At 49.3% G+C, this 24,270-nt stretch overlaps 1 protein-coding gene across 1 annotated transcript; it reads left to right on the forward strand.

Annotated features, from left to right (window-relative positions):
* Window positions 1–14,834: 14,834 nt before the first annotated feature.
* On the forward strand, window positions 14,835–18,282 carry KLK4 (kallikrein related peptidase 4). The gene is given in 8 exon segments (XM_036833551.1): window positions 14,835–14,895; window positions 16,109–16,240; window positions 16,243–16,270; window positions 16,694–16,863; window positions 16,866–16,943; window positions 17,031–17,167; window positions 17,789–17,807; window positions 17,810–18,282. Coding segments are annotated over 8 exon segments (756 nt in total). The 3' UTR covers window positions 17,941–18,282.
* Window positions 18,283–24,270: the final 5,988 nt, after the last annotated feature.

Below are 24,270 nucleotides of genomic sequence, written 5' to 3' on the forward strand. Positions count from 1 at the left end.
TCTAGCTCGCCCTGCACTTCCAGATGCCTAAGTGCCCCCCGAACCCTGTGGCCTTGCCACCAGACCTCCAGAGCCCCCACCTCTTTTCCCCCAGGCCCTGGGCTGAGTACCCCGTGGGTAGTGTCCGTCCCGTAGGAAAGAGGTGACGGATGTTGCAGATCTGCATCTGCTTCCTGTTCTGTACCCGTGGGACTATCTCATAGGGCTACCATGAGCGTTAAAGGAGAGAATGCACATAAAGACAAGTGCAAAGAGCCTGGCACAGAAGGAGCATGTAAAAACAGTCGTTTCTGTAATGATTATGAACATTATTACTGTTGTCTTGGAGTTCCCTAAGCTGCCCGCACAATTGCGAGAAGACAGTCATTGATACTTAAGCCCACGCCTACCAGCATCCCCTGGGTGCTTTCTAAGAGTAAAATTTTTTTTATAACATCTTTATTGGAGTATAATTGCTCTCCAATGGTGTGTTAGTTTCTGCTTTATAACAAAGTGAATCTGCTATACATATACACATATCCCCATATTTCCACTTTCTTGCGTCTCCCTCCCACCCTCCCTATCCCACCCCTCTAGGTGGACACAAAGCACCGAGCTGATCTCCCTGTGCTATGCGGCTGCTTCCCACTAGCTATCGGTTTTACATTTGGTAGTGTATATATGTCCATGCCACTCTCTCACTTTGTCCCAGCTTACCCTTCCCCCTCCCCGTGTCCTCAAGTCCATCCTGGCCCCTCCTCAGACCAACTGAATCAGGAGTTGCAAGTTAGCACCACCTTGAGGCCCATTGAAGAACTGACTCGGGAAAGCCGTGAACGTGGCAGGACATTTGGAGTCCCACCACCCTGGGTGCCAGTTCCTGGGCTAACTTTGAGCAATTTACTCGACCTGTCTGAGCCGTGGATGGATCAAACTTCTTACGTGTAACACCGAGATGACAATTCCACCTTTTGCACAGTGCCTGCCCCAGAGTTGGTGCAGAAAAAATTGTTCTACCACTTTGAGGATGCATCCCTGTTTCCAAGACAGAGCCTAGACGTAATTTAGGAGGCAGGCCACTGAATCCATAGTATTAGGGTTAAATTGTGTCCCCCCCAAAAGATATGTCGAGGTCCTAATCCCCAGTACCTCAGAATGTGACCATATTTGGAAATAGGGTCATTGCAGCTGTAATTAGTAAAGATGAGTTCAAACCGATGTAGGGTGGACCCTAATCCAATATAACTGTGTCTTTATAAGAAGAGAGAAGATGATGTAAAGACAGACACACAGAGGAGAATGCCATGTGAAGACGGAGGCAGATGTTGGAGTGATGCAGCTGCAAGCCGGGGAACGCCAAAGATTGCCGGCCACCAGCAGAAGCTGGGAGAGGCAAGGAAAGATTCTACCCAGAATCTCAGAGGGAGCACAGCCTTGCAGACACCTTGACTTCGGACTTCTAGCCCTTCAGAACTGATTTCTGTTGTTTTAAGCCACCCAGTTTTTGGAACTTTATTACAGCAGCCCTGGAAAATGAATACACACGGGAAGGTTGATCGTCTATGGAAGTTAGATAAGGGCATTAGAAAATATATCAAGATCCCTTTTCCTGAGAGGAAGAAATCAGCGGTAGGTCTACTTTACAACAGAAGATACACAAATGGCCAATAAGAACATGAAAAGATCTCGACATCTTTAATCATGAGAGAAATGCAACTTAAAACCACCATCAGACAGATGTTCATAGCAGCTTTATTTGTAGCGGTCCCAGACTGGAAGCAGCCCAGGTGTCCAGCAACAGGAGAAAGGATAAACAAACTGTGGATATGCCTCAGTAATTAAAGAGAACAAATTACTGCTACCTAAGTGAATCTCAGGGTGAAAAAAGCCTCACACATACGGTACATACCTATATCTCCATTTATATGAAGAAAAAGCAAAACTAACCTATGGTAGAAAGAAATCAGAATGCTGCTTGCCTCTTGGGTGGAGGTGGGGACTGACTGGGAACTGGCATGAGGTGATGATAAATGTTCTACATACTGATAGGGGTTTGAGTCACACAGGTGTGTGCATTTGTCAACGCTCCCTGAAAAGTACAGCTTAAGTTTTGTGCATTTCATTGTATGTGAATTTTCCCTTAGAAAAGAAACATAAACAGAGTTTAACTTATAGTAAATGACATACATATATATTTGAGGGTTTAGGATGAAGTGTACAGATGTCTGTGACTTACCATGAAACGCATCAATAACAAGACAGGTGGATGGATGGACGGATGGATGGATGGGTGGAAGGTCAACAGACGTGATAAAGCAAGTATGGTGAATTGTGAATGGTGGAATCTAGGTAGCAGGTAAATGGGCATTTGCTGTGAATTTCTTTTAACTTTGCTGTATGTTTGAGAATGTTCATAATAAAAACGTTGGGGGGAAAGTAGGACCTGTGTCAGTTGCAGTAGCTGTGTTCTTCCCCATCTTTAGTGCCACCACCTTAGCCAAAGTTGCTAACCACTCTTTCCTAAACATTCATTCATTCAACAAATCCTTACTGAGCACCTATGATGTACCAGGCACTGTTCTATGTTCCCAGACCATAGCATTGAACAAGTCAGAGAAAGTCTGTTTGATGTAGCTTTTTTTTTTTTTTTCCCCTAGAGGAGGAGAGAGACAACAAACATGTATAAATATGTGCTATTTCAGTGAGGACATTAAATGCTATGAAGGTGAATAAAGCAGTGTAAGAAGACAGAGAGTACTTGGGAGGGGGGTTTATTTTCCATCAGCTGCACAAGAGAGGTAACTCAGATCACAGCCCAGAAACAGTGAGGGAGGGAGTCACGGAAAGGATACAGAAGGCTCCAGAATGCGTGGCTGACGCAGACACAGACGCACTGGACTGTTGTAAACTCCTCTCTGCTTCCCTGCACTGGTCTCTGCGTTCGCTTTTGCCCTGTTCTGCCCTTCATCACAGCAAACAGAGGAGGGTGAGCGCTGCTTTGCAGGGAAGGAGGTGCTTTTCTTCCTGCAGATCAGCAGCGTGGATTGTTAGGCTGAGTAGAGCTTGCCGTGGAGTTCGGTGATGGGGATGGACCCGCTGGATGATAATGTGGGTTATGGTTAATTTGACCAAGAGAGGCAGGTCACTCTCCGGAACGGCTGCACCCCCCTCAGCCCACCAGCAAAACCTGAGGATTCCTGCAGTTCACGTTGCTGCTGCTGCTTAACATTACTCAGCTTTCCATGGCAATCGAACAGGTGTAAAATAATACCCTGCCATATTCAACCTGCGTTTCTCAAATCGTTAATGATTTTGAGCCCTTCTCCACCTGCTTGCTAGCTAAAGATGTAGCTTTTAACTTTCAGAAGACATGAAATATTCTAAAATGATCACTCGAACAGCTGTAGTTACCCAGAACAAACGTGTGAACAGAGTTTGCATAACCATCATCTTCACTAAGGGTTCACATTTTATAGGTGATAATAAAGAACCTGCAGAGGTTCAAGCAGAGAAACTATCCAGGAGTTAAGTCACTGGAGATGAATACACTTGGCTTAACCGGGGACTTTGTCCCACTGGGCAAAATTAGTGTTGTTTTGCTGCTGCTGTTTTTCTTCAAACCTTTATAACTGATTGGAATATATTTTTTTAACTGTCTGCCTTATCTTTTCCACAAAGGAGGACGCCCACATCAGGGCTGTGTATTCTCAGAGGCACTTGTGTCATCTTTTTCTTCCTAAATGTTCTCATTAGGTCCCATGATACCATGTGGCCTGAGGTTTTCTTTCATCGCAATTTAGGCTGAAGCTTGAAGTGCACTTGAAGCTTACAGTGTTCTATTTCCTTAGGGGCGAAAGGAAATGAACATTCAGCCCAGGTGTAATCCTGGAGACCTCTGGAAATAGGACAGAAGGAAGAGGTGGGTTGATTCTACTCTTGAATTAAAAGCTGATCTTGGTTCTGAAAGCTGTGGGTCTTTGTGTGTGTGAGTGTGAAAGAGAGCATGGGTGTGTATGGATGTGTGGGAGTGATTTTGTGTGCATGAGAGTGAGTGTGTCAGCATTAATGTGTGAGTGAGCATGAGAGAGTATGTGTGAATGTGTGTATGTGTATAAGTGTTTATTTCACTTCACATAATGTCCTCAAGCTTCATCCATGTTGTAGTATGTCGGACTATCCTTCCTTTTTAAAGCTGAATAATATTCCATTTTATGGATATACCACATTTTGTTCATCCATTCATCCATCCATTTTGGTTCTTTTTTTCCCTTCTGACTTTATTGAGATATAATTGACATACACAAGTCCCCTACATAGGAACATTCAAGTTACGAGCTTTCAAAGATGTGAACATGTGTTCACATGTCCAATCACATAAGTTAGTTCATGGGTCTGGCGTACACTGTCACGTGCGTGCATCCTCTACAAGTGGTTGTGCTTTTGTGCACTTTACTGTACACTATTGTATAGAGTACAGTACAGTAGCTTTATTTCAAGCCCAGGATGTCTGGAAGCAAGTGTAAAAGCAGCAGTGAAGTAGCGGGTACTACTGTACTTTTCAAGGTACTGTACTGTAAGATTAAAAATGTTTTCTTTATTTTTTGTGTTTGTTTTTTATGTTTTATTTATGTGAAAAGTATTATAAACCTATTACAGTACGGTACTGCACAGCTGACTGTGTTAGTTGGGTACCTAGGCTAACTTTGTTGGACTTAAATGAACAAATTGGACTTACGAACACGCTCTAGGAATGGAACACGTTCGTAGGTAGGGGACTTACCGCACAGCACTGTATAAGTTTAAGGTGTACAGCGTAATGATGTGACTTACATATATCATGAAATGAGGACGACAATAAGTAGTGAATATTCATCATCTCACGTAGACACCAAAGAACAGAAAAAGAAAACATTTTTTTCCTTGTGATGAGAACCCTTGGGATTTACTCTCTTAACTGTCATATATGACAGCAGTGCTAATTGGACTAATCATGTTGCATATTACACTCCTAGCACTTATTTATCTTATAACTGGAAGTTTGTACCTTTCGACTGCCTTCATCCAATTTCCCCTCCCCCACCGCCCCCACCCTCGCCTCTGGTAACGACAAAACTGATCTCTTTTTCTTTCTAAGATTTATTTATTTATTTATTTATTATTGTTATTATTTTTTGGCAGTGCTGGGTCTTGGTTGCTGCACGCGGGCTTTCTCTATCTGCTGAGAGCAGGGGCTACTCTTCGTTGTGGTGCGCGGGCTTCTCATTGCGGTGGCTTCTCTTGTCGTGGAGCTCGGGCTCTAGGCGTGCAGGCTTCAGTAGTTGTGGCACGCAGGCTCAGTAGTTGTGGCGCACGGGCTTAGTTGCTCCACGGCATGTGGGATCTTCCCGGACCAGGGCTCGAGCCCGTGTCCGCTGCATTGGCAGGCAGATTCTTAACCACTGTGCCACCAGGGAAGTCCTTAAGGTTTATTTCTATTTATTTATTTATATTTATTTTCACTGTGCCAGGTCTTAGTTGCAGCTGATCTCTTTTTCTATGAGTTCTTCTTTTGTTTGCTTGTTTTTGAAGTATAATTGACCTACAACACTGTGTTAGGTCCTGGTGTACAACGTAGTGATTTGATATTTCTACATCGGAAGTGTACAGTTATCAGTGTCCTAGATATCCCTATGTGCCTTTTCCACTCAATCTTATTTGCTCTATTTTCAATGTTCTTTTTCTAGCCAGGTCTAATCACCACAAAATGAGTAACAAGGTCCCTTGGGTGTGGGTTGGGGGGAGATGTCTCCCACCGGAAGCCTTCCCAGCAGAGAGCTTTATAGTCATAGATGTAATTATGGATCATGTGTAATGTTCATACCCATTGTTTTATAACTTATGTCATTATCTAAACAGTGTTTCACAAACCTTGAAACTAACTAGGCATTACAGGTTCTTTGATGCTTAGAACAGGAAAAAGAATTCACCAAATGTTTTGAACACCAGGAGACACCTTACTTCTCAAGAAGCCCAGCCTGGTGGCTAAAGGCAAGAGAAAAATAAGAACACCTCTTTGCATTTGCTTGTTCATGTGCAGCAAAACCCTTGAAGATGACCCAAGAAATATATTCTAGTTGTCATGCTCAGAAGACGGGGTTGGACAGGACAGAAGGGGGACAAGGTCATGATGGAGATTTATCACTCTGTACATTTTTTATAAACATACTTTGTTTTTGTACCACGTGGAAATAATATGTACTCAAAAAATAAAGTAGAAATGATGTTACACACACATACACATACAGAGATTCTCATGCAATTCTTGCTGGGTTCAAACCCAGCTATTTCTTCCTGTGTAGCCTTGGAAAATGACTTTAATCTCTCTTTGCCTTGGTTTCCCCCTGCTTATAGTAGAGATAGCAATAGTAGCAACTTCTCAAGGTTAATGGGAATATTAGCAAGTTAATCTGTGTAAAGCCGTTAAAACAATTTTACAGAGCATGCACTCAGCATATGTTAGCCATTAGTGTTAACATTCTCTCCACGAGTAAGTAAAAACAAAAAAGGGCTTTCTTTTCACCTCCCCCCGCCACCCTAACAAATATAGCCAGCGAGGATTTTACTGAGAAAAACTGATTTCCTTTTATAATGGGGAAAGTCACATTTCTGAATCTATCTCTGCTTTTTTAAAAGACAGGCTCATAATTTTATTCCCTGAGATTAAGGACAATAGCACAATTGAAACGCTGACCATAACGACTCAATGCATGTGAGTGAGCTATTATCATCGTTATTATCAGCATGATCATTTGGGGGGGTAGCTGGTTGCACAGAGGAGATGGTTCTGGAAGACACCCCCAAGGTCACCATGATCCAAGAATACACAGAGATGGGAATTCCCTGGCGGCCCAGTGGTTAGGACTCGGCACTTTCACTGCCATGGGTCCAGGTTCAATCCCTGGTCAGGGAACTAAGATCCCACAAGATGCAGGGCATGGCCAAAAAACAAAACAAAACAAAACAAAAAGAATAAACAGAGATTATGGTGACCTCTCGGACTTAGTAAATCATTACATTAGTGGCAATAATTGGAGATAACAGTGGCTGAGGTCTGAGGCTGGAAACACTGGGCCCCTCGCCCAAGGTCTCACTGGAACGGGTCTGACTCCAGAGGTCCCATTCTCAGCCCTTCCTTTTAGTACCTGAGAGATCCAAGGTCAGGATCAAGACCTGAGCTCACCAGGTGCAAGGCTCAGAGCTCACCTAGTGCAAAGCTCAGGTGGCGACCCCGGCTCCTGTCACCAGCCCGGGTTGCACCTGCCTCCTCTGTTCCCACATCTGGGTCCAGAGCTGGGTGCTGAGGCCTCCAGGGTGTCTGACCCAAGAGGACCTGGGGCCCCTCCTTTGTCCCTCACCCTTCACCTCTAACTCTCTCCCTGTGTGTTTCTCTGGATCCACAAGGGGGCAGTGTTGCACAGTAGTTAGGCGCACAGAGGCAGCGTTGGAGTTGGGAGAGGTGGTGTGCAAATCCCATCTCTAACGATTACCAGCTTGGTCAATCGTAAATGACTCTTAGCTTCTGTGTGCCTCAGTTTTTCATCTGTAAAGTCGGGGTGATAATACTTCCTATTTCATAGGATGTTGAGGCAATTGAGTTAACATTTCTGGAGAACCTAGAATAGTATCTGGAACAAAATAAGTGCTCTATATGTAGTCTACAAGTAAGTCTATATGTAAGTACTCTTCATGACAGTGATGATGGTGTATGAATAGTATTGTTATTTGTGACTTGCTTTTTCTCTGATCTGTTTGTGTCCACATCTTTCCGCATCCATGTCTCCGCTTTTCTTCTTCTTTGGGGTCACAAAGTCTTCTGCTTCCTGGGGCCAGGCAGGTAATGAGGGAAATCAACTAGCTGTGGGCCTAGGAAAACCACAGGATGCCCCCAGGGTTGTGGCCACTCAGAGCCAGCTGAGGATGGATTATGGCCATGTGAGAATGCAGGTGCATTGCTGACTGATGTCATGGCCTTTTCAAGAGATGCTTAAGATCTCCTGATCTTTCAGTGCTGGTGGCCATTTTTAAAAAATGAGCCAAAGAATGTGGGCAGCCTCTAGAAGCTGAAAAGGCAAGGGAATGGACTCTTCCCAAGAGCCTCCAGAAGGAATCAGCCCAGTGAGACTGACTTTGGACTTTGACCTCCAGAGCTGTAGTAGAATAAATCTGTGTTGTTTTAAACCAATAAATTTGTGGTAATTTCTTACAGCAGCAATAGGAAGTGAATGCAGATTTATATACTGATAATAAGCTTTTCACTGATAATCAAAGCATATATACTGATAATCAGGATACATATCAGGTTATATATCATATATATGTAATAAATATATAAGGGTATATATAATCAGAGTATGTATACTGATAATAAGGATGAAGTAATGGAGCTGAAACCGCCCAACCCAGATTGGGACTTGAACCCACTACCTTTTAATTAAAATCACACACCTGGTCTCAGGACCTAGAGAAGTTCAGGATCTTTATGTCTCAGTACAGAAAGAATTTAGTGAGAGACAAAGTGATAGGTAAGAAGTAAATTTATTTAGAGAGATACACATTCCACAGACAGAATGTGGTCCTTCTCAAACGGCAAGAGCAGCCCTGGGAGACACACACTCCGCAGACAGAGTGTGGGCCATCTCAGAAGGCAAGAGACCCCAAAATATGGGGTGGTTAGTTTTTATGGGCTGGGTAATTTCATGGGCTATAGAGTGGGAGGATTATTCCAACTATTTTGGAGAAGGGGCAGAGATTTCCAGGAATTGGGCCATCGCCCACTTTTTGGCCTGTTATGGTCAGCCTCAGACCTGTCATGGCACCTGTGGGTGTGTCATTTAGCATTTGCTAATGTATTACAAGGAGCATAATATAATGAGGCTCAAGGTCCACTGGAAGTTGAATCTTCTGCCATCTTGGACCTAGTTGGTTCTAACCAAGGGCTGTGTCATTCTTTTAAAGGTTGTGCCCTGCCACTGTAGATGGGAGGATGGGGAGGTGGGGACTGAGGGTGGGGGCTAGGAGGAGTCAGGGAAGGCTCATCTGAGGAGGGAATATTTAAGAAAAAGCCTGAGTAAGGACTGAGACATGTAGCTATCTGGGCATAGAGCATTCTGGGTAGAAACAGCAGCAAGTGCAAAGGTCCTGAGGTGGGAACGTGCATCACATATCTAAGAAACATCAAGGAGGCAGGTGTGACTGGAGTAATCACTGGGGAGAGGGTGGGAGATGAGGTCAAAGCAGGAACAAAGGGAGACAGATTGTGTGTGGGCCTTTGGGTCATGGTGAGGATTCTAATTTCTACTCTGAAGGTGATCAGAAGTCTTTCAGATCAGGTTTACATGTTAAATAGGTCTCTCCTACAGCTGAAGGCTATTTGCTGATCAGCCCAGACAAAAGATCTGCTATTTCTAGAGCTCTTTTTCAAGATCAGTGACACTCCTGGGTGCCAAGAGAAGCAGGGGGAAAAAAAGTACCCTCCCTGGTCCCCTGCCACACCAGTTTACAAAGTGCTTCTGGCAGTTTCCACTTAAGACCACTTAAGCTTTTTTGTTTTGCTAATCTTTGATTCCTATTTCCTCCACGTTAGCACTGCCCAATCAAAATATAGCAGGAGCTGCATACGTATTTTAAATTTTTCTGGTAGCCACTGTTGGCCTGAAACAAATCGACTGCCAGATATTTTTCCAACAAAGATATGTTTACTCAGGATCAGCAGAGAATTGCAACTTGGAGTCGGCCACCATGGAGAGCCATGTGCAAGTCCCCCCACGGCAAGGGAAGGAGCACGCTTTTATAGAGGGGAAAAGGAAGTTAGGGGCTAGAGTAAACAAAGGGTCTCTGACTTTTCATTGGCTGAGTCCTTGCCAGGAAAGAAGAGCAGTCTTTCTTCTTCCTGTTGGGCTCTACTATCATCACAGGGGGTGAGAGCTCCCCCTTCTGGTCTCCCGACGTTATTTAATGGGGATTTCTGTTTATTAATTTTTTACACCACATTAAAAAAAGGAAAAAGAAACAAGTAAAATGTTAATTTTAGTAATATATTTTATTTTAACCCAATATATTCAAATTATGATCATTCTGACATGTAATCAATACAAAATTATTAATAAGATAGTTTACTGTTTTGGGGACTTCCCTGGTGGTCCAGTGGGTAAGGTTCCACGCTCCCAATGCAGGGGGCCCAGGTTTGATCCCTGGTCAGGGAACTAGATCCCGCTTGCATGCTACAACTAAGAAGCCTGCATGCCGCAACTAAAGATCCTGCATGCAGCAACTAAGACCCGGCGCAGCCAAAATAACTAAATAAAAAAAAAATTTTTTTTTTAAAAAGATAGTTTACTTTTTTTAATACCAAGCCTTAAAAAACTGGTGACTATTTCACACCTCCAGCAGCATCTCCATTAGAATGCTAAATTTTCATCAGGAATTCTTGACCTTTATTTTAGAGCCTATAAAACTCAGAGTTGAAAAGGTAGATTCAGGTACCCAGATGGTTGCAAGGAACTTAAAACTTTCCCAATAACTGAATCAAGAGTCGGTATTTACATTTAACTTAGATGAAATTAAATAGTAAAAGCCAGTTCTTCAACCACGCTGGCCACGTTTTAAGTGCTCAATAGCCACCCATGGTTTCTGCTGTTTGGACAGTGAAGATTTAAGTGGATTTTAATCTGCTCCAAATCCACTGGTCCTCTCCCCACCCCACCCCCACCCCCTCCAGTCTGACAGGAAACTGTCTGCCACTTAGAGGGTCCCATCTTCTTCTGCAGGGTGATGACATAACTCAGCTTGGTGCTAAAAAAAAAAAGAGGGAATGTCCAGGGCTTTGGTCCATGGGGTCTACTACCCTAACTTCTGCTCCTTTGATATTTGCTGAGGCTCCCCCCAGCCCCAAACCCTGTTAAGTGGCTAGGAGATGTCCCCATAGTGGTCCCCACAGCCCACAGCCATTTTCCCAGCTCGCAAGTGGTCAGACTGTGTTCCCTGTAGTTCTCCAGGCTGGAGTAAGCTCCAACTCTCTCTCTCCAGTAAAAACCCCTCCCCAAGTCCTTCTCTCCATTGTCACTGCTTCTGGGCGGACCCCCTGGTGCTGGCCTCTCTATCCCCTGGGAGAGGAGAAGGAAGGGGACATGCCTTCAGTAGGCAGTTTTCCTACTGAATCCCCATTGCCCTTAATAAGGAAAGAAAACGCTTCTCTTCGGGTAATATAATCTATCCCAAAGTAGCTTTAGTTATTGAGTGATATAGGGGCAGCTACTACCCCCAGCCTCAAGTTTGTTCAAACCCAGCCTGAAGGCATTTCCTGAGTTTACCAGGTAGAACTCAGGGGTCAGTTCCCTAAGGGCTGGGTCAGACACCCCTGGAAACATGGTCAGGGCCACCTTGGGCCTTAGGGCAGATGACATTCCTAAGCGGGCTGCCACCCTCCACCGTGCGCAGCAACAAGGACCCAATGCAGCCAAATAATTTAAAAACTTTAAAAATAAATAAAAAATAAAAAATGACTTCCAGAATGCTTACATAATCTCTCTGTGTGTCATTTTGTCTTTGCCTCTGTCTGTGCCCATCTCTCTGTCCTCTATTCTGTGTCTCTATCTCCCTGTCTCCCTCTGTGTCCCAGTCTGTCTGTGTCTGCCTCAGTTTGGGTCTCTGTCCCTTGGTCTCTGTCTCTCTCTGTCTTTGTCTTCTTCCTGTCAACCTCTGTGTCTCTGTTCTTTGTCTCTGTGTCTCTGTCTCTCTTTGTCTCTTGTCTCTCTGTGTCTCTCCTTGTCTCTTATCTCTCTCTGTCTTCGTCTCTTTGCCCTGTTCTCTCTCTGTGTCTCTCTTTGCCTCTTATCTCTCTGTCTTCATCTCTTTTCCCTCTTCTCTCTCTGTGTCTCTATCTATATCCTTCTGTGGTTTTATTTCTGTCTCTGGTCCCAATCTCTTTGCCCATCTCTGTAACTCTTGGTCTCTGCCTCTCTCCATCCCCCACCCCAGCCTGGGTTCTCACCCTCAAATCCCCACTCCTGGGGTCATTCCTACCTGCCAGGCTGGAAGCATCTCCATGGCGTGACACACACACACACTCTGTCTTGGATTCATCCCCAAATAACTGGGACACGTCTGCCTAACCTCGAGCAGCATAAGACATAGGTGAGGCCACAGAACAGGGTGGAGGAATGCCATGTCCACTCCCTTCTCCCTCATTCCAGCCGCCCCAGCCCTGTCCCTCACTCTGGCCCCAACCTGCCTCCTCCCAGTGTCCAGACCTAAGTCACGTCTGGGCGGCTGTGAGGCCTGAGCCCACTCTACACCCCACCCCTACCCCTCCTCCTGGCCTCCTCCATCTTCATGGTCAGAGCTGCAGGTCCCAGGAGCAGGGCAAGGTCAAGGGTCTCTGTGCCCCCAGGTGACTGAATGCAGGCAGATAGATGGAGACCGAGCCAGAGAACCAGACAGACACTAAGAAAGGGCTAGAGACAGAGAAATCAGAGAGAAACAGGGCCAGAGAGAGACACAGACATTCATCCCTCAGCAGCACCGTCATCTGTCCCCACAGCCCCTCATGAGCGCCGTCCACACCTGCTCCTTAGGTGATCTCATCCAACCCCATGGCTCTAGACACAACGTCTCCTAGGACGACTCCCCACCGTTTCTCACCAGCCCTGACCTCCGTCTGCCCCGTGGTGCTCGCACATTCAGCCACTTGCCTCCTGATGGGCGCCTCCAGCTCAGCCCTTCCCCCCACACCTCTTCGCTCCTCCGCACAAATGGCGCCACAAGTGGAGCCGCCAACAGACCCAGCCTCCGAGACACCATCCTTACCTCCTTTTCCCTCCCTCCCCACCTTCCACCCACCGGCTGGTACTTGACTTCCCCGGCCCTCCCCCACATGAGCCCTGGGCGTATGTGTTTCTCTTCTCCTCAGACCACAGCATCCCCCACCCAGGCTGTTGCCACCTCCCACCTCCGCCCTGGTCTCTCTGCTTCCATCTCACCCTCTACAATCATTCTCCACGCGGGATGTTTTTGAAACATAAATAAGATCGTGCCCCTCCTACCTCGTGCTTAAAATCCATTGCACTGAAAACCCAAACTCATTCCCCTGGCATGCAAATCCCTGCACAGGCTGCCCCGTTCCTCGCCTTACTCTATCTCGTACACACCAACTTCTCTCCCTCTCCCTCTCTCTCTCTCTCTCTCTCTCTCTCTCCCTCTCTCTCCCCCCTCTTCCCCAGGCTTCCGGGATCTTATTTCCCTCGACCAGGGATTGAACCGGGTCCACCTCAGTGAAAGCGCCACGTCCTAACCACTGGACCTCCAGGGAGTTCCTCCAACTTCTCTCTTTTTCCTGCAAAGCTCACTGCCTCTCAGCCTCAAAGTCGACTGCTCTGAGACTCCCCGACCACGCCCTCATCTGCAGTCACCCCACCCAATCCCGGTCACTCTCTAGTATCACCCGCGTTCTCTGCACACACATTACTACCAGATATTTGCTTGTCCCTGTAGTGTTTCTGTTCGTCATTCTCCCCCGCTGGGACGTGAGCCCCAGCAGCACCGGAATTTGCTTGTCCCTTCCCGAATCTCAAGTGCGGACAGCAGAGCGTGACAGGAGCTCTTTGTTGAGCCAACACTTCACCCTGCGCCCACTGCCTGGGCGCCTAGGACACTCCCGGCACCTTGTCCGGGCGTTTTCCCTGCATTATCTCTTTGGATGCATTTTGGGAGAGAGGGAAAATGGTTACCCCGATTTTACAGATGGGAAAACGGAGGCTCACAGGGGTGCAGTCACCGGCCCAAGGTTCCAAAGGTACAACGTGATGCTGGGATTTGAATCCGGGGAGTTTTGCTGGGGAAGCACAGTCGGGAGAGAGGAAGGGAGGGAGGATGAGAGAGATTTAATGAGAGAGAGAATAAGAGAAAAAGAAAATGAGAGATAGAATGTGTGTGTGTGTGAGAGAGAGAGAGAGAAGAAACCTGACAGAGAACCAAGAAAGAAGGGGGGAGTGAGGCCAGGGTCTCCCAGCCCCTCTGGCTCCCTGACCGCAGCCGGGCACAAGGCAGCCTGAGAGCGCTGAGCTGGAAGCTGGGAGCACCTGACCCCAGGAATGTGTCCCTGGGGACCAGGCCGGCCCAGCTGGGGATGCTTATAAGCCCCACTGGGGCCCCTGTCGGACGTAGCAGGCAGGAGCTCAGCCCAAAGCAGGATTTGGGAGCCCAGAGACAGCCAGGTGAGTGGCCCCCAGGTCCCCACTCACCGCCCCCTAAGAGCATGCAGTCTTTGTGACCCACTGTCTCTACAGCTCCGTGTCCCTGTGATACCCAGCACCCGGACCTTGTGTCTCCAGGTCTCTTCTCCAAACAGGTCTCTAGTTAGGAGTGTCTCTCCAGTTCTCCCTCTGTCTCCCCCGGTCTCTCTATTTCCCTGAATCTCTCTCTCCCTGACTCTGCCTCTCAGTCTGTCTCTGATGATCTCGCTTACGTGCTCCTTCTTCCCTCCATCCTTGAGACTCCAGTCTCCTCCATCCGCCTACCTCGCCCAGTTTATAGATGGAGAGACACCTTCTCCATCCCTTCCTCTCCACCTAGTTCTCTCTCTCTCTCTCTTTCCACTTCACTCTCCCTCTCTCTTTTTCTCTCTCAGCCTCTAATTCTCTCTAGGCTGTGGGTCTCTGGGCCATGATCTCAGACCCTATGGCCTGTGTGTGTCGGGGGAGGGGTGGTATAGGTCCTTGTTTGCCCAATAATATCCCGGGAGGGCAGAAATGGAGAAAGAAAGAGACAGATGCAGGGCCCCCAGACTCACCTGAGGCTGACCCTCATGCAGGTGCTGAAGGATGACCATGGCAGGAAACCCCTGGGGCTGGTTCCTGGGGCACCTCCTCTTCAGTGCCACAGGTATCTGTGTGTGTGTGTGTGTGTGGTCTTTGCCTCTGTCTGTGCCTGAGGCACAGCGTTTGTTACAGCGCAGGCATGACTCAGTGTCCTCCTGGATGTGCCTGAAGCTGCGTGGGTGACAGTACCGTGTGACCGTTGCTCTCCAGATGCACACTTGCGATTCCTTGTATCACAGGGAGTTTGCATGTGTGCCGCCTGTGTACTCGGTGTGTGTGGCTCTGCATGCCTCTGTGTGTGACATAGTATGACAGGGTGCGTGGTCATGCCCGTGAGAGTCGGTGCGTGATTGGGTGAACAACTCTGACAGTCTGTGCCTCTGAATATCCTGCAGAGTGGCAATGCTGTGAGGACCTGGGGAGCCTGGGGTGCCGCTAAAAGGGAGATGGTGTTTCTGGGGGAGTCACCCATCGCTGGCAGTCTGTGCCTGCTTCCTGGGTCTCCGATCCTTGGGCCCCCAGCCAGCCACATCATGGGACGGTGTGATAGGGTTTCTGTGTGAGCCGGCTTTTTGCTGCTATGGGGGAGGCTGAGCCAGGGAAGGAGAGACTCTGAGGGCCATAGAGTGTGGCACTGCCTCGAGTATCTGGCTGTGTCGCCCTTGCCTCTGCCACCTTGTGTGAGGGGGTCTACGTGTGCTGGGAGGGTGGTAGCCCCAGTAGTGCACGAGCCTGTCGTGGCGCTTGTGTGTGTGTGTGTGTGTGTGTGTGTGTGTGAGAGAGAGAGAGAGAGCGAGAGAGGTGACATGTGGGTCCCAGAGATCGATGTGACACACAGCTGAAAATCTCCTCTTGACAAGTGACCCTACCTCCTATACCCTGATCTCCGCCTCTTGAATCCTAACCCACCCCAAGGAATTGACTCCATCCCTGCGGTTCTGACCACACCGCCTGCACTGTGACCCCGCCCCCAAGTGGCCTAGTCCTGCCTCCTGAGTCTGTCCCCCAGCCCTGACCACGCCCCCCTGGACCGAGGTTCCCCCCACCCCCTACCACCAAGCTCTCACAAGCCCTGGTTCCACCCTGAGCCCATCCCCCTGACCTCGGAAGCCCTGATCGAGCCCCTGCACCGTGGCCACGCCCCTGCACTGTGGCCACGCCCCCCAAAAGCCGTGACCACGCCCCCAGGAGTAAGTGTCCAGCCTTCTGGGCCTTTTCCCCAGGCCTGACCACGCCCCTGCACCGAGCCCCGCCCCCAGCCCTGACTCCGCCCTCAGGATCCCTCGCCTGGGGTGGCGGCAGCCACATCATAAACGGCGAGGACTGCCACCCGCACTCGCAGCCTTGGCAGGCGGCACTGTTGTTGGAAAAGGAATTTTTCTGCGGGGGCGTCCTGGTGCCTCCTCAATGGTGCTGTCAGCCGCGCACTGTTTCCAGAAGTGAGTGCAGGGCGGGGCGGGGACGGGGGCGGGGCCTGGGTCCTAGGGAGGACCCGGATGTATGGTGAGCTGCGGGGAAGCGCTTAATAGGTTCAATCTCTGGGCACTAAAAGTGAAAACCGGCGTGAAGGAAGGCTCTGCGAGGGAGGCGGGAGCTATGTGTTGCTTTGGAAGGACTCAAGAGTCCTGGGTTGAAATCCCAGCTCAACTGCTGACTTACTAGGGACTTAAGGCAAGTTCTTGTCCCTGGATTATTGATCGTGCCTTAGGTTGGGTAGCTCTTAGCGCGGCGCTTAGCAAGGAAGATGGGGCCAGGGTAAGGGGCTGGAGGTGGGGTTGTGCTTGAAGGCGAGAATGGAGATAACGGTGTAGGAGCCACAAAGCTATTCCGTCCCCACCCCACCCCGACCCTGCGGCCCTCAGTTCCTGTACCATCGGGCTGGGCCTGCACAGTCTCGAGGACGACCAAGAGCCAGGCGGTCGGATGATGGCGGCTCACCTCTCCATCCAGCACCCCGAGTACAACAGACCATCTCTTGCCAACGACCTCATGCTCATCAAGTTGGAAGAACTGGTGCCCCAGTCTGACACCATCAGCACGTCAGCGTCGCCTCACAGTGCCCGACCGCTGGGGATTCTTGCCTCGTTTCCGGCTGGGGTCGGCTAGCCAATGGTGAGCTCGGGAGTGTGGGTGTGTCCGGCCTCTCTGAGGGGGTTCTCTGCCCAGCCGGAGAGGCTGATCCGATGCTCTGCGTCTCAGGCCGACTGCCCAAAGTGCTCCAGTGCGTGAATATCTCAGTGGTGTCGGAGGAGATCTGCAGTGAACTCTACGCCCCCGTGTACCACCCCAGCATGTTCTGCGCTGGCGGAGCCCAGGACCAAAAGGACTCCTGCCATGTGAGAGATGGGAGAAGGGAAGAGGGGAGAAGATCCAGGGAGAGATGGAGAAGGGAGGGGACAGGGACCCGTGGTGAGAAACAGAGATACGGGAAGATAGTGTGACGAACGGGGAGAGAGACTGAAAGAGAGAAATCGACACGGGAATAAAGAGAAGCAAAGAAAGACAGAAACAGAAATAGAGAAAGACAGATTCAGTAAGGCAGAAACACACATGCACACACGCACACCCAGAGAGAAACAGATACACAGACGCATAGAGATGAAATGCCAAGTGAAATAGGAAAAAAAACAAAAGTAAAATATATAAAGAGATGCAGAGAGGCACAGAGACTCCAGGAGTCGTTGAGACAGAGAAATAAGCTACAGGGGGAGAAAAAGAAGGAGGGACACAAACAGAGACAGAACAGTAATAAACCCAAGAGAATCTACCAGCTGTTAGGATGTAGAGGAGCAGAATTGGTGCGGTCAGGGCTCTAGAATGGAACGTTTAAGGAATACGTTGCTATCTTTTTTCCCCCTCTCCTGCCATTGCTTCTACTCATTTGGTTCCTTTCTGATCTCACATCTATCTCCATCTCTCTGTGTTTTGGATTCTCATTCTCTGTCTCTCCACAACAGGGTGACTCTGGGGGCCCCCTGTCTGCAACAGGTCCCTGCAGGGCCTTGTGTCCTTTGGACAATCCCCGTGTGACCAGCCCAACGTGCCAAGCGTCTACACCAACCTCTGCAAGTTCACAGACTGGATACAGAAAACCATCCAGGCCAGTTAACTCCAGGAACTGGGACCCATGAAACTGAACCCCCAAATATAAGCTGCTGAAGGAATTCAGGAATCTGGGTTCCCAGTGCCTTCCTCCTTCAGACCCAGGAGTCTAGACCCCCTCCCCCATCCCCAGTAGTCCAGTTCTGCTAAGAATATCTTCCTGTACACAGTGCCCCCTAGTGGCACAGTGTTAACCCCGCCTTACCATTAGTAGAGAAAGTTGGTTTTTCACCGTCATTTGTCCCTTCCTCTAAGCCCAGAAATAAAGTCTAAGAGAAGCACGGGCTCGGCTCAGACTCTCCTCTTCACTTCCCCTCCCATCCAAGGGATTCCAGCAAATAGCTTTCCCTCCTTGTGCCTCAGTTTCCCCATGACCAAAAATTTTTTTTTAATTTTTATTGGAGTATAGTTGATTTACAAATTTGTGTTAGTTTCTGCTTACAGCAAAGTGATTCAGTTATACATAAACATATATCCACTCTTTTTAAAGTTCTTTTCCCATACAGGTCATTACAGAGTATTGAGTAGAGTTCCCGGTGCTATACAGTAGGCTGAAATTTTTTACAATTTGACAAGATTGAGAGTTACCTGGGTGCATGCATTTGGGACTCGATGTCACACTCTCAAGCTGGGGCCTCACACATCTGTTTCCTCTCCCTGGGCCTCAGTTTCCCCATTTGTAAAACAGGGGTCTTGATAAAGGGGTTTCAGAGAGAGATGCCAAAACTGAGAGGTGGAGAGCCCTCGCTTCGTCAAGTCCTGATCTACAGCTGCCTGACTGTGTCCTCTGAGAAAGACCCCACAACCACCCCACCCCAGCATTCTGGGAAAACAGGACTGATAATGGCCTGGGATTACTCAGCACTGATTAAGTGCCAGGCACGAATTTCAGGCACTGATGCCTCAAAACACTCCTACGAGGCAGAAACAATTATTATTCTCATCTTACAGATGAGGAAACGGAGACACAGGAAGGCCAAGTGGCTTGCCTAAAGACACACAACATTATGTGTTGGAGGCAGGATTCGAACCTGGCTGCCCGGAGCCAGAGTCCGCGTCTGAATCACATCCTGTGTTAACCCGTCTTTCACGCACCGGCCTAATTTTGATTTACGCACCTGCTCTGTGCATATTACCTCGTCCAACCCCACCCATTTCCACTCCTCCCCCACTCTAAGACCCCATCACAGGTGCACACTGATAACCAGAGAGGTGATGTTTCACACCCAAGGAGCCACAGGACTTCCCGGACCATTCTCTTGTCCCTCCCCCCAGACTTCTGCAGCCTGGATGAGCTTGAGCATCTCTCCTCCCCACTGTCTGCTCTCTCCTCCCCACTGCCTGCTCTCTCCTCCCCACCGTCTGCTCGTGAGTGTGGAATTGCTTACTGTGTGCTCTTAGCTCCTTACGCACTAACTCTTACTCCTTGCAAAATTCTGTGGCTTTATCTGATTATTATTAAATAAAATTATCTGATTTTAAGGATGAGAAACTGAAAGCACTTACCAGAATTTCCAAAACAGCAAGTAGTGGAGCAGGGGTCTGAGCCCAGGACCCTGAAACTCCACTTTTGACTGGTTCCATAATGAAGGGGGAGGGGGAGTTGTGGTGAGATGAAATTAGAGGAGGGCCGACACTACATGAGGAGTTCCCTGGGGCATCAGGAGTCCAGTCCCGGGCTTCCCTGGTGGTGCAGTGGTTAAGAACCTGCCTGCTAACGCAGGGGACACAGGTTTGAGCCCTGGTCCGGGAAGATCCCACATGCCGCGGAGCAACTAAGCCCATGGGCCACAACTACTGAAGCCCGCACGCTTAGAGCCCATGCTCCGCAACAAGAGAAGCCACCGCAGTGAGAAGCCCTCGCACGGCAACCAAGAGTAGCCCCCGCTCGCCGCAACTAGAGAAAGCCCGCGCACAACAACGAAGACCCAATGCAGCCAAAAAATTTAAAAATAAATAAAATAAATAAATTAAAAAAAAAAAAAAGGGGGCCAATCCGCCTCCCGGGGTGGGCAGGATGCAGTGACTGTCTCCCTGGGGCAGGAGTTCCAGATGAGGCTTGTTCCCTCAGGCGGATCCAAAGGGGCTCAAACACCAGGCCGAAGGCATCTGCCCAGGGGTGATGGTGAGTCTCCATGGACGGGCTGTGAGCAGGGAAGGGGCAGGGTCAGCTCTGAGTGTATAGAGAGACCCTCTGAAGCCAACTGGTGATGGGCAGGAGGGGACAGACTGGAGGGTGGGAGGCCGCGGTGGAGGCTGGGATGAGGGTCCAGGAATAGAGGGGAGCACCTGAGCCACACCGAGGGGACAGAGAAGCGGGACAGGGCTGGGCACCGCTGGGCTGTAGGGGATGAGGGGAGGGAAGGGGTGGAGACAGCACCCTCGGGGATCTGGCCACATGACTGAGTGGACAGTGGGGGCTGCCCCTGGGATGGGAAACACGGGAGGAAGGAGGAGGGGAGTTTGGGGAAAGACAGAAACGTGTTAGGTCACAGTGAGTGAGAGGGATCTGGAGAGCCCGGGCCGGGGTGGGTGCCTCCCAGGAGCAGGCGCCTGCCCGAGGCTGGAATTCAGGGTCGGACGGAGAAGAACTGCTTGGTTGATGGCTGAACCATGGAGCTGATGAAGGAAAGACTCTAGGGAGTGTTCCCAGGAGGAGGAAGAGGGCAGGACGCAGGCCTTAGTGGAGGGGAAGGACGTCTGGGGAGTTGCCCAGGAGGACGTTGATCACCCAAGTCTAGCTCGGCCAGAGTGGGCGGGCGGTGCGGGGAGGGGCGTTGACATCACCGTGTCGGGGACGAGGCGAGGCGCGGCACCCTCCCGCGGATCCTGCGCACAAGTCAGGTAAGAGCCTGGGCTGCGCTCTGGCCTGAGTTCAGAGTCCCATCTGCGTCACGGAGACGGTTACAGTACCCGCCTGTGTGGGCTAGTGGGAGGAGCATGTGTGATCTTGATGGAAAGCGCTTAGCCTGGCGCCCGGGAAGCCCTCGTTACGATTACCCCTCACCACCACCCAGCTCCAACAGAGGGAGGTGCCTCCAGGGGTGGAGATGAACAGACCAACTAGGTGTTCCCAAAGACAGACACTGGATTCTTCCCGCCCTCTGTCGTGACCTTTGCTGTGATGCCCCTCTCTGGGTCTCAGTCTCCTCTATATTGAGGAGGAGGGACTTCCCTGGCAGTCCTGTGGTTAAGACTCCGTGCTTCCAACGCAGGGGGCGCAGGTTCGATCCATGGTCAGGGAACTAAGATCCCACGTGCCAGCGCTAAGACCCCACATGCCGGCACAGCCAAAAAAAAAAAAAAAAAGGAGGAAGCCATCCATAATAGCCATCTCACAGGGCTGTCAGAAGGATAAATGAGATAATACAAGGCCAACACTCCATAAACAGAGACCGCTCAATTGACGCTGTGGCCCACTGTGAGTCCAAAGACTTTGAGCACGAATTTGTGGCAAAATGAAGGGACAAAGTAGTTCTAGAATAGCTTCTAGCTATTCTGGGGGTCCCAGAACATCTGAAGATGATAGGGTTCTAGAATGTCTAGAGATCTGTGGTTCTAGACTATTTTACCATCTTGGGTTCTAGAGCATCTGAGGACCTAGATTTCCAGAATATCTCAGGCCCTTCTATTCTAGAATCTGAAAGTCTGGTATTCTAGAGATTTTGAAGGTCTGTGGTTCTAGAATGACTGAGACCCTAGGATTCTGGAATAACTAAGGGTCTATGGTTCTGGAATGTCTGAAAGACATCTGGGGGCTTAGACACCATCATTCTCCCATATTATCTCTGTGGAAATCAAGGGTCAGCGACCCCTAAGCATTGGCCACTGATGTCCTTAACAGTCAGCCCCAATCATGCAACCCCTTCCTATATATGTGATGGATTTCCAGAAACAGGGAGAAACTATGCTTATAATAGGTCCCATCTTTCACTGGGTGATCTGAGGTCAGTATCTCCTTCTACCTGTGCCTCCTCATTATTTAAACAAGCCACGATAGACTCTAGACAATTTCCCAGGGCCCTCTGTGGTCCTGAGACACTGGAAAACAAATTGAAATTCCCAAAGCTTTGGGTCATCTTAATGATGATCTCTGGTCTCCAGAAAACAGAATCCAGATTTCAAGGCTCAGGATGCAGAATGAAGACTGCAAGATCCAGAATAAAGACTCTAGTCTCCCAGTCTCTAAAGTCATGCTCTAGAGTCAAGAGTCTAGGAATCTCAGAATCATGGAAGCCAGGCCCCTGTCTCCTAGTCCAGCCGCTTAAATACACAATGCAGTTTTCTGGGGGTTTTTTTGTTTCTTTGTTTTTGTTTTTTTGGCTGCACCAGGTCTTAGTTGCAGCAGGCGAACTCTTAGTTGAGGCATGCATACGGGATCTAGTTCCCTGACCAGGGATCGAACCTAGGCCCCCTGCATTGGGAGCACAGAGTCTTACCCACTGGACCACGAGGGAAGTCCCCACAATGCAGCTTTGAAACTCCATACTTCACATTCCAAAGTCAATCCATGAACCCTCAGAGTCTAGACCCAGACTCTAGAATCCAGGCCCCATAACTCAAAATCCAAAATCTATCATTCATATTCCAGGCCCCAAAACCTCAAGTCCTAGATTCCAAACATCAGACTCCAGATTCTTAGTCTGGACTCTAGATTCAGAGGCCCTGGATCTAGAATCCAAGACTGAGACCTGTCACTCAAAGGCCAGAGTCCAGGATCCAGACTCCAGACCCAAACTCCAGAAGTCACATTCCAAAATCCACTCCCGGCTTCAGGTCATGAGTGCCCGATTCTAGGCCCCAAACTCAGAATTCAGAATTGGAGATCCAGAATCAAAGATGAAGAATCCAAGATCCAGAATCCAAAATTGGGAGGTTCAGACTCCAAGATCCAGAATTGGGGATATATATCCAGAATCCAAGGTCCAGAATTGGATATCTAGACCCCGAATCCACTGTCCAGAATCAGAGATCCAAGATCCAGAATCCAGAATAGAGGGTTCAGAATCCAGAATCAGAGATCCAGAATTGGGGATCCTGGTCCAGCTCCAGAATCCAAGATCCAGACCCCTAATCCAGGCACAAGAAGTATGACTCTAGAATCCAGTTTCTACACTCCAGACCCCAAATTCCAGGTTACATGCTCCAGACTCCTGGTTCTATATTTTGATCTCCTCCAAATTTCTGCTCTTGCCCTACTGTCTCTTCCCCCTTGACAAACTGCCCTTGGTAGGGAAATTCCTCCTCACAGACTCAGACAAAAGCTTCAGCCTAATAAATGCTCAGTAGGTCTTGTCCCCCACCCCACCAGCCACTTAAGCATCCCTGCCTGTAAACCTCTCAGCCACTTCCTCCCCACCTCACCCTATCCCCCTCCCCCAAGACCCGGGTGGGGCTGGGAGCTTATAAATTCAGGCATTCATGTGCCTGCTCGCTTTCTTCTGGCTTCCAAGCTACCCCAGATGTTGCTGGAGGATCTGGAGGGGGTGAGATCTTTGAGATGGGGCAGGGGGTTTGGAGTGAGGAGAGACACAGGTCTTCGCTGGTCTAGGGGAGACATGGGATGCCCTGGTTCCAGGGAGCAGACATGGACTGCCCTGAGGGATTTGCATGTCAAGGGCACCTGGGTAGGTCCATGTGTTGTTTACTGAGGCACCGAGTTGAACCTGAACCAAGAAAATGTCCTGGAGATGCAAGAGGGAGCTGCAGTGGTGAGATGGGGGAGGGGATGGAGTAAATCAGGAGGACGTCTTCTAAAGCACTTGTACCGGAGCCAGGAACAAGGTCAGGAGTTATCATGGGTGCAGGTCAGCTCAGCACAATCTCCCTGAGGCCTCCTGTGTGCCGGGCCCCTGGCTGGGCAGTGCTGGGGACACGGAGAGGACCTGACCTGAGCATTCCTGGGGATGGAACCAGAACAGGCACTATAGGCCCCAGAAGAGATACCTGTTAGGTATCAGGGTCTCCCGGAAGAGGTGGGGGCTGAGCCTCAGAGGACAAATAGGAATTTGGAAGATGCGGGGGAAAAGGGCTTTAATTCAAGCCCAAAGCTTGCCTAGCTCTGGGCAGTGCTGGGGTCCAGAGTCCAGTCAGGTTAGGCTTGCCTTCAGGGAGTTCTTGGTCTGGAAGGGGAAGCAGACACCACTGACTCAGGGAGGTCAGAAGAGGCCTCCAGGAGGAAGTGGACCTTGAAGGGACCGGGATACCTGGGAGGAGGAACAGCCTGAACAGAAGTGTGGAGGCATGAAATTGCAAGAAGGAAAATGGGAAGAAATAGCCTAGACGAGCAAGGTCAGGAGAGACCCGGCCGGAGGGGCTAGAAGGGGAGAAGCCACTC

The sequence above is a fragment of the Balaenoptera musculus genome, chromosome 19, assembly GCF_009873245.2.
Source record: "Balaenoptera musculus isolate JJ_BM4_2016_0621 chromosome 19, mBalMus1.pri.v3, whole genome shotgun sequence".
In the NCBI taxonomy this organism is placed as follows: domain Eukaryota; kingdom Metazoa; phylum Chordata; class Mammalia; order Artiodactyla; family Balaenopteridae; genus Balaenoptera; species Balaenoptera musculus.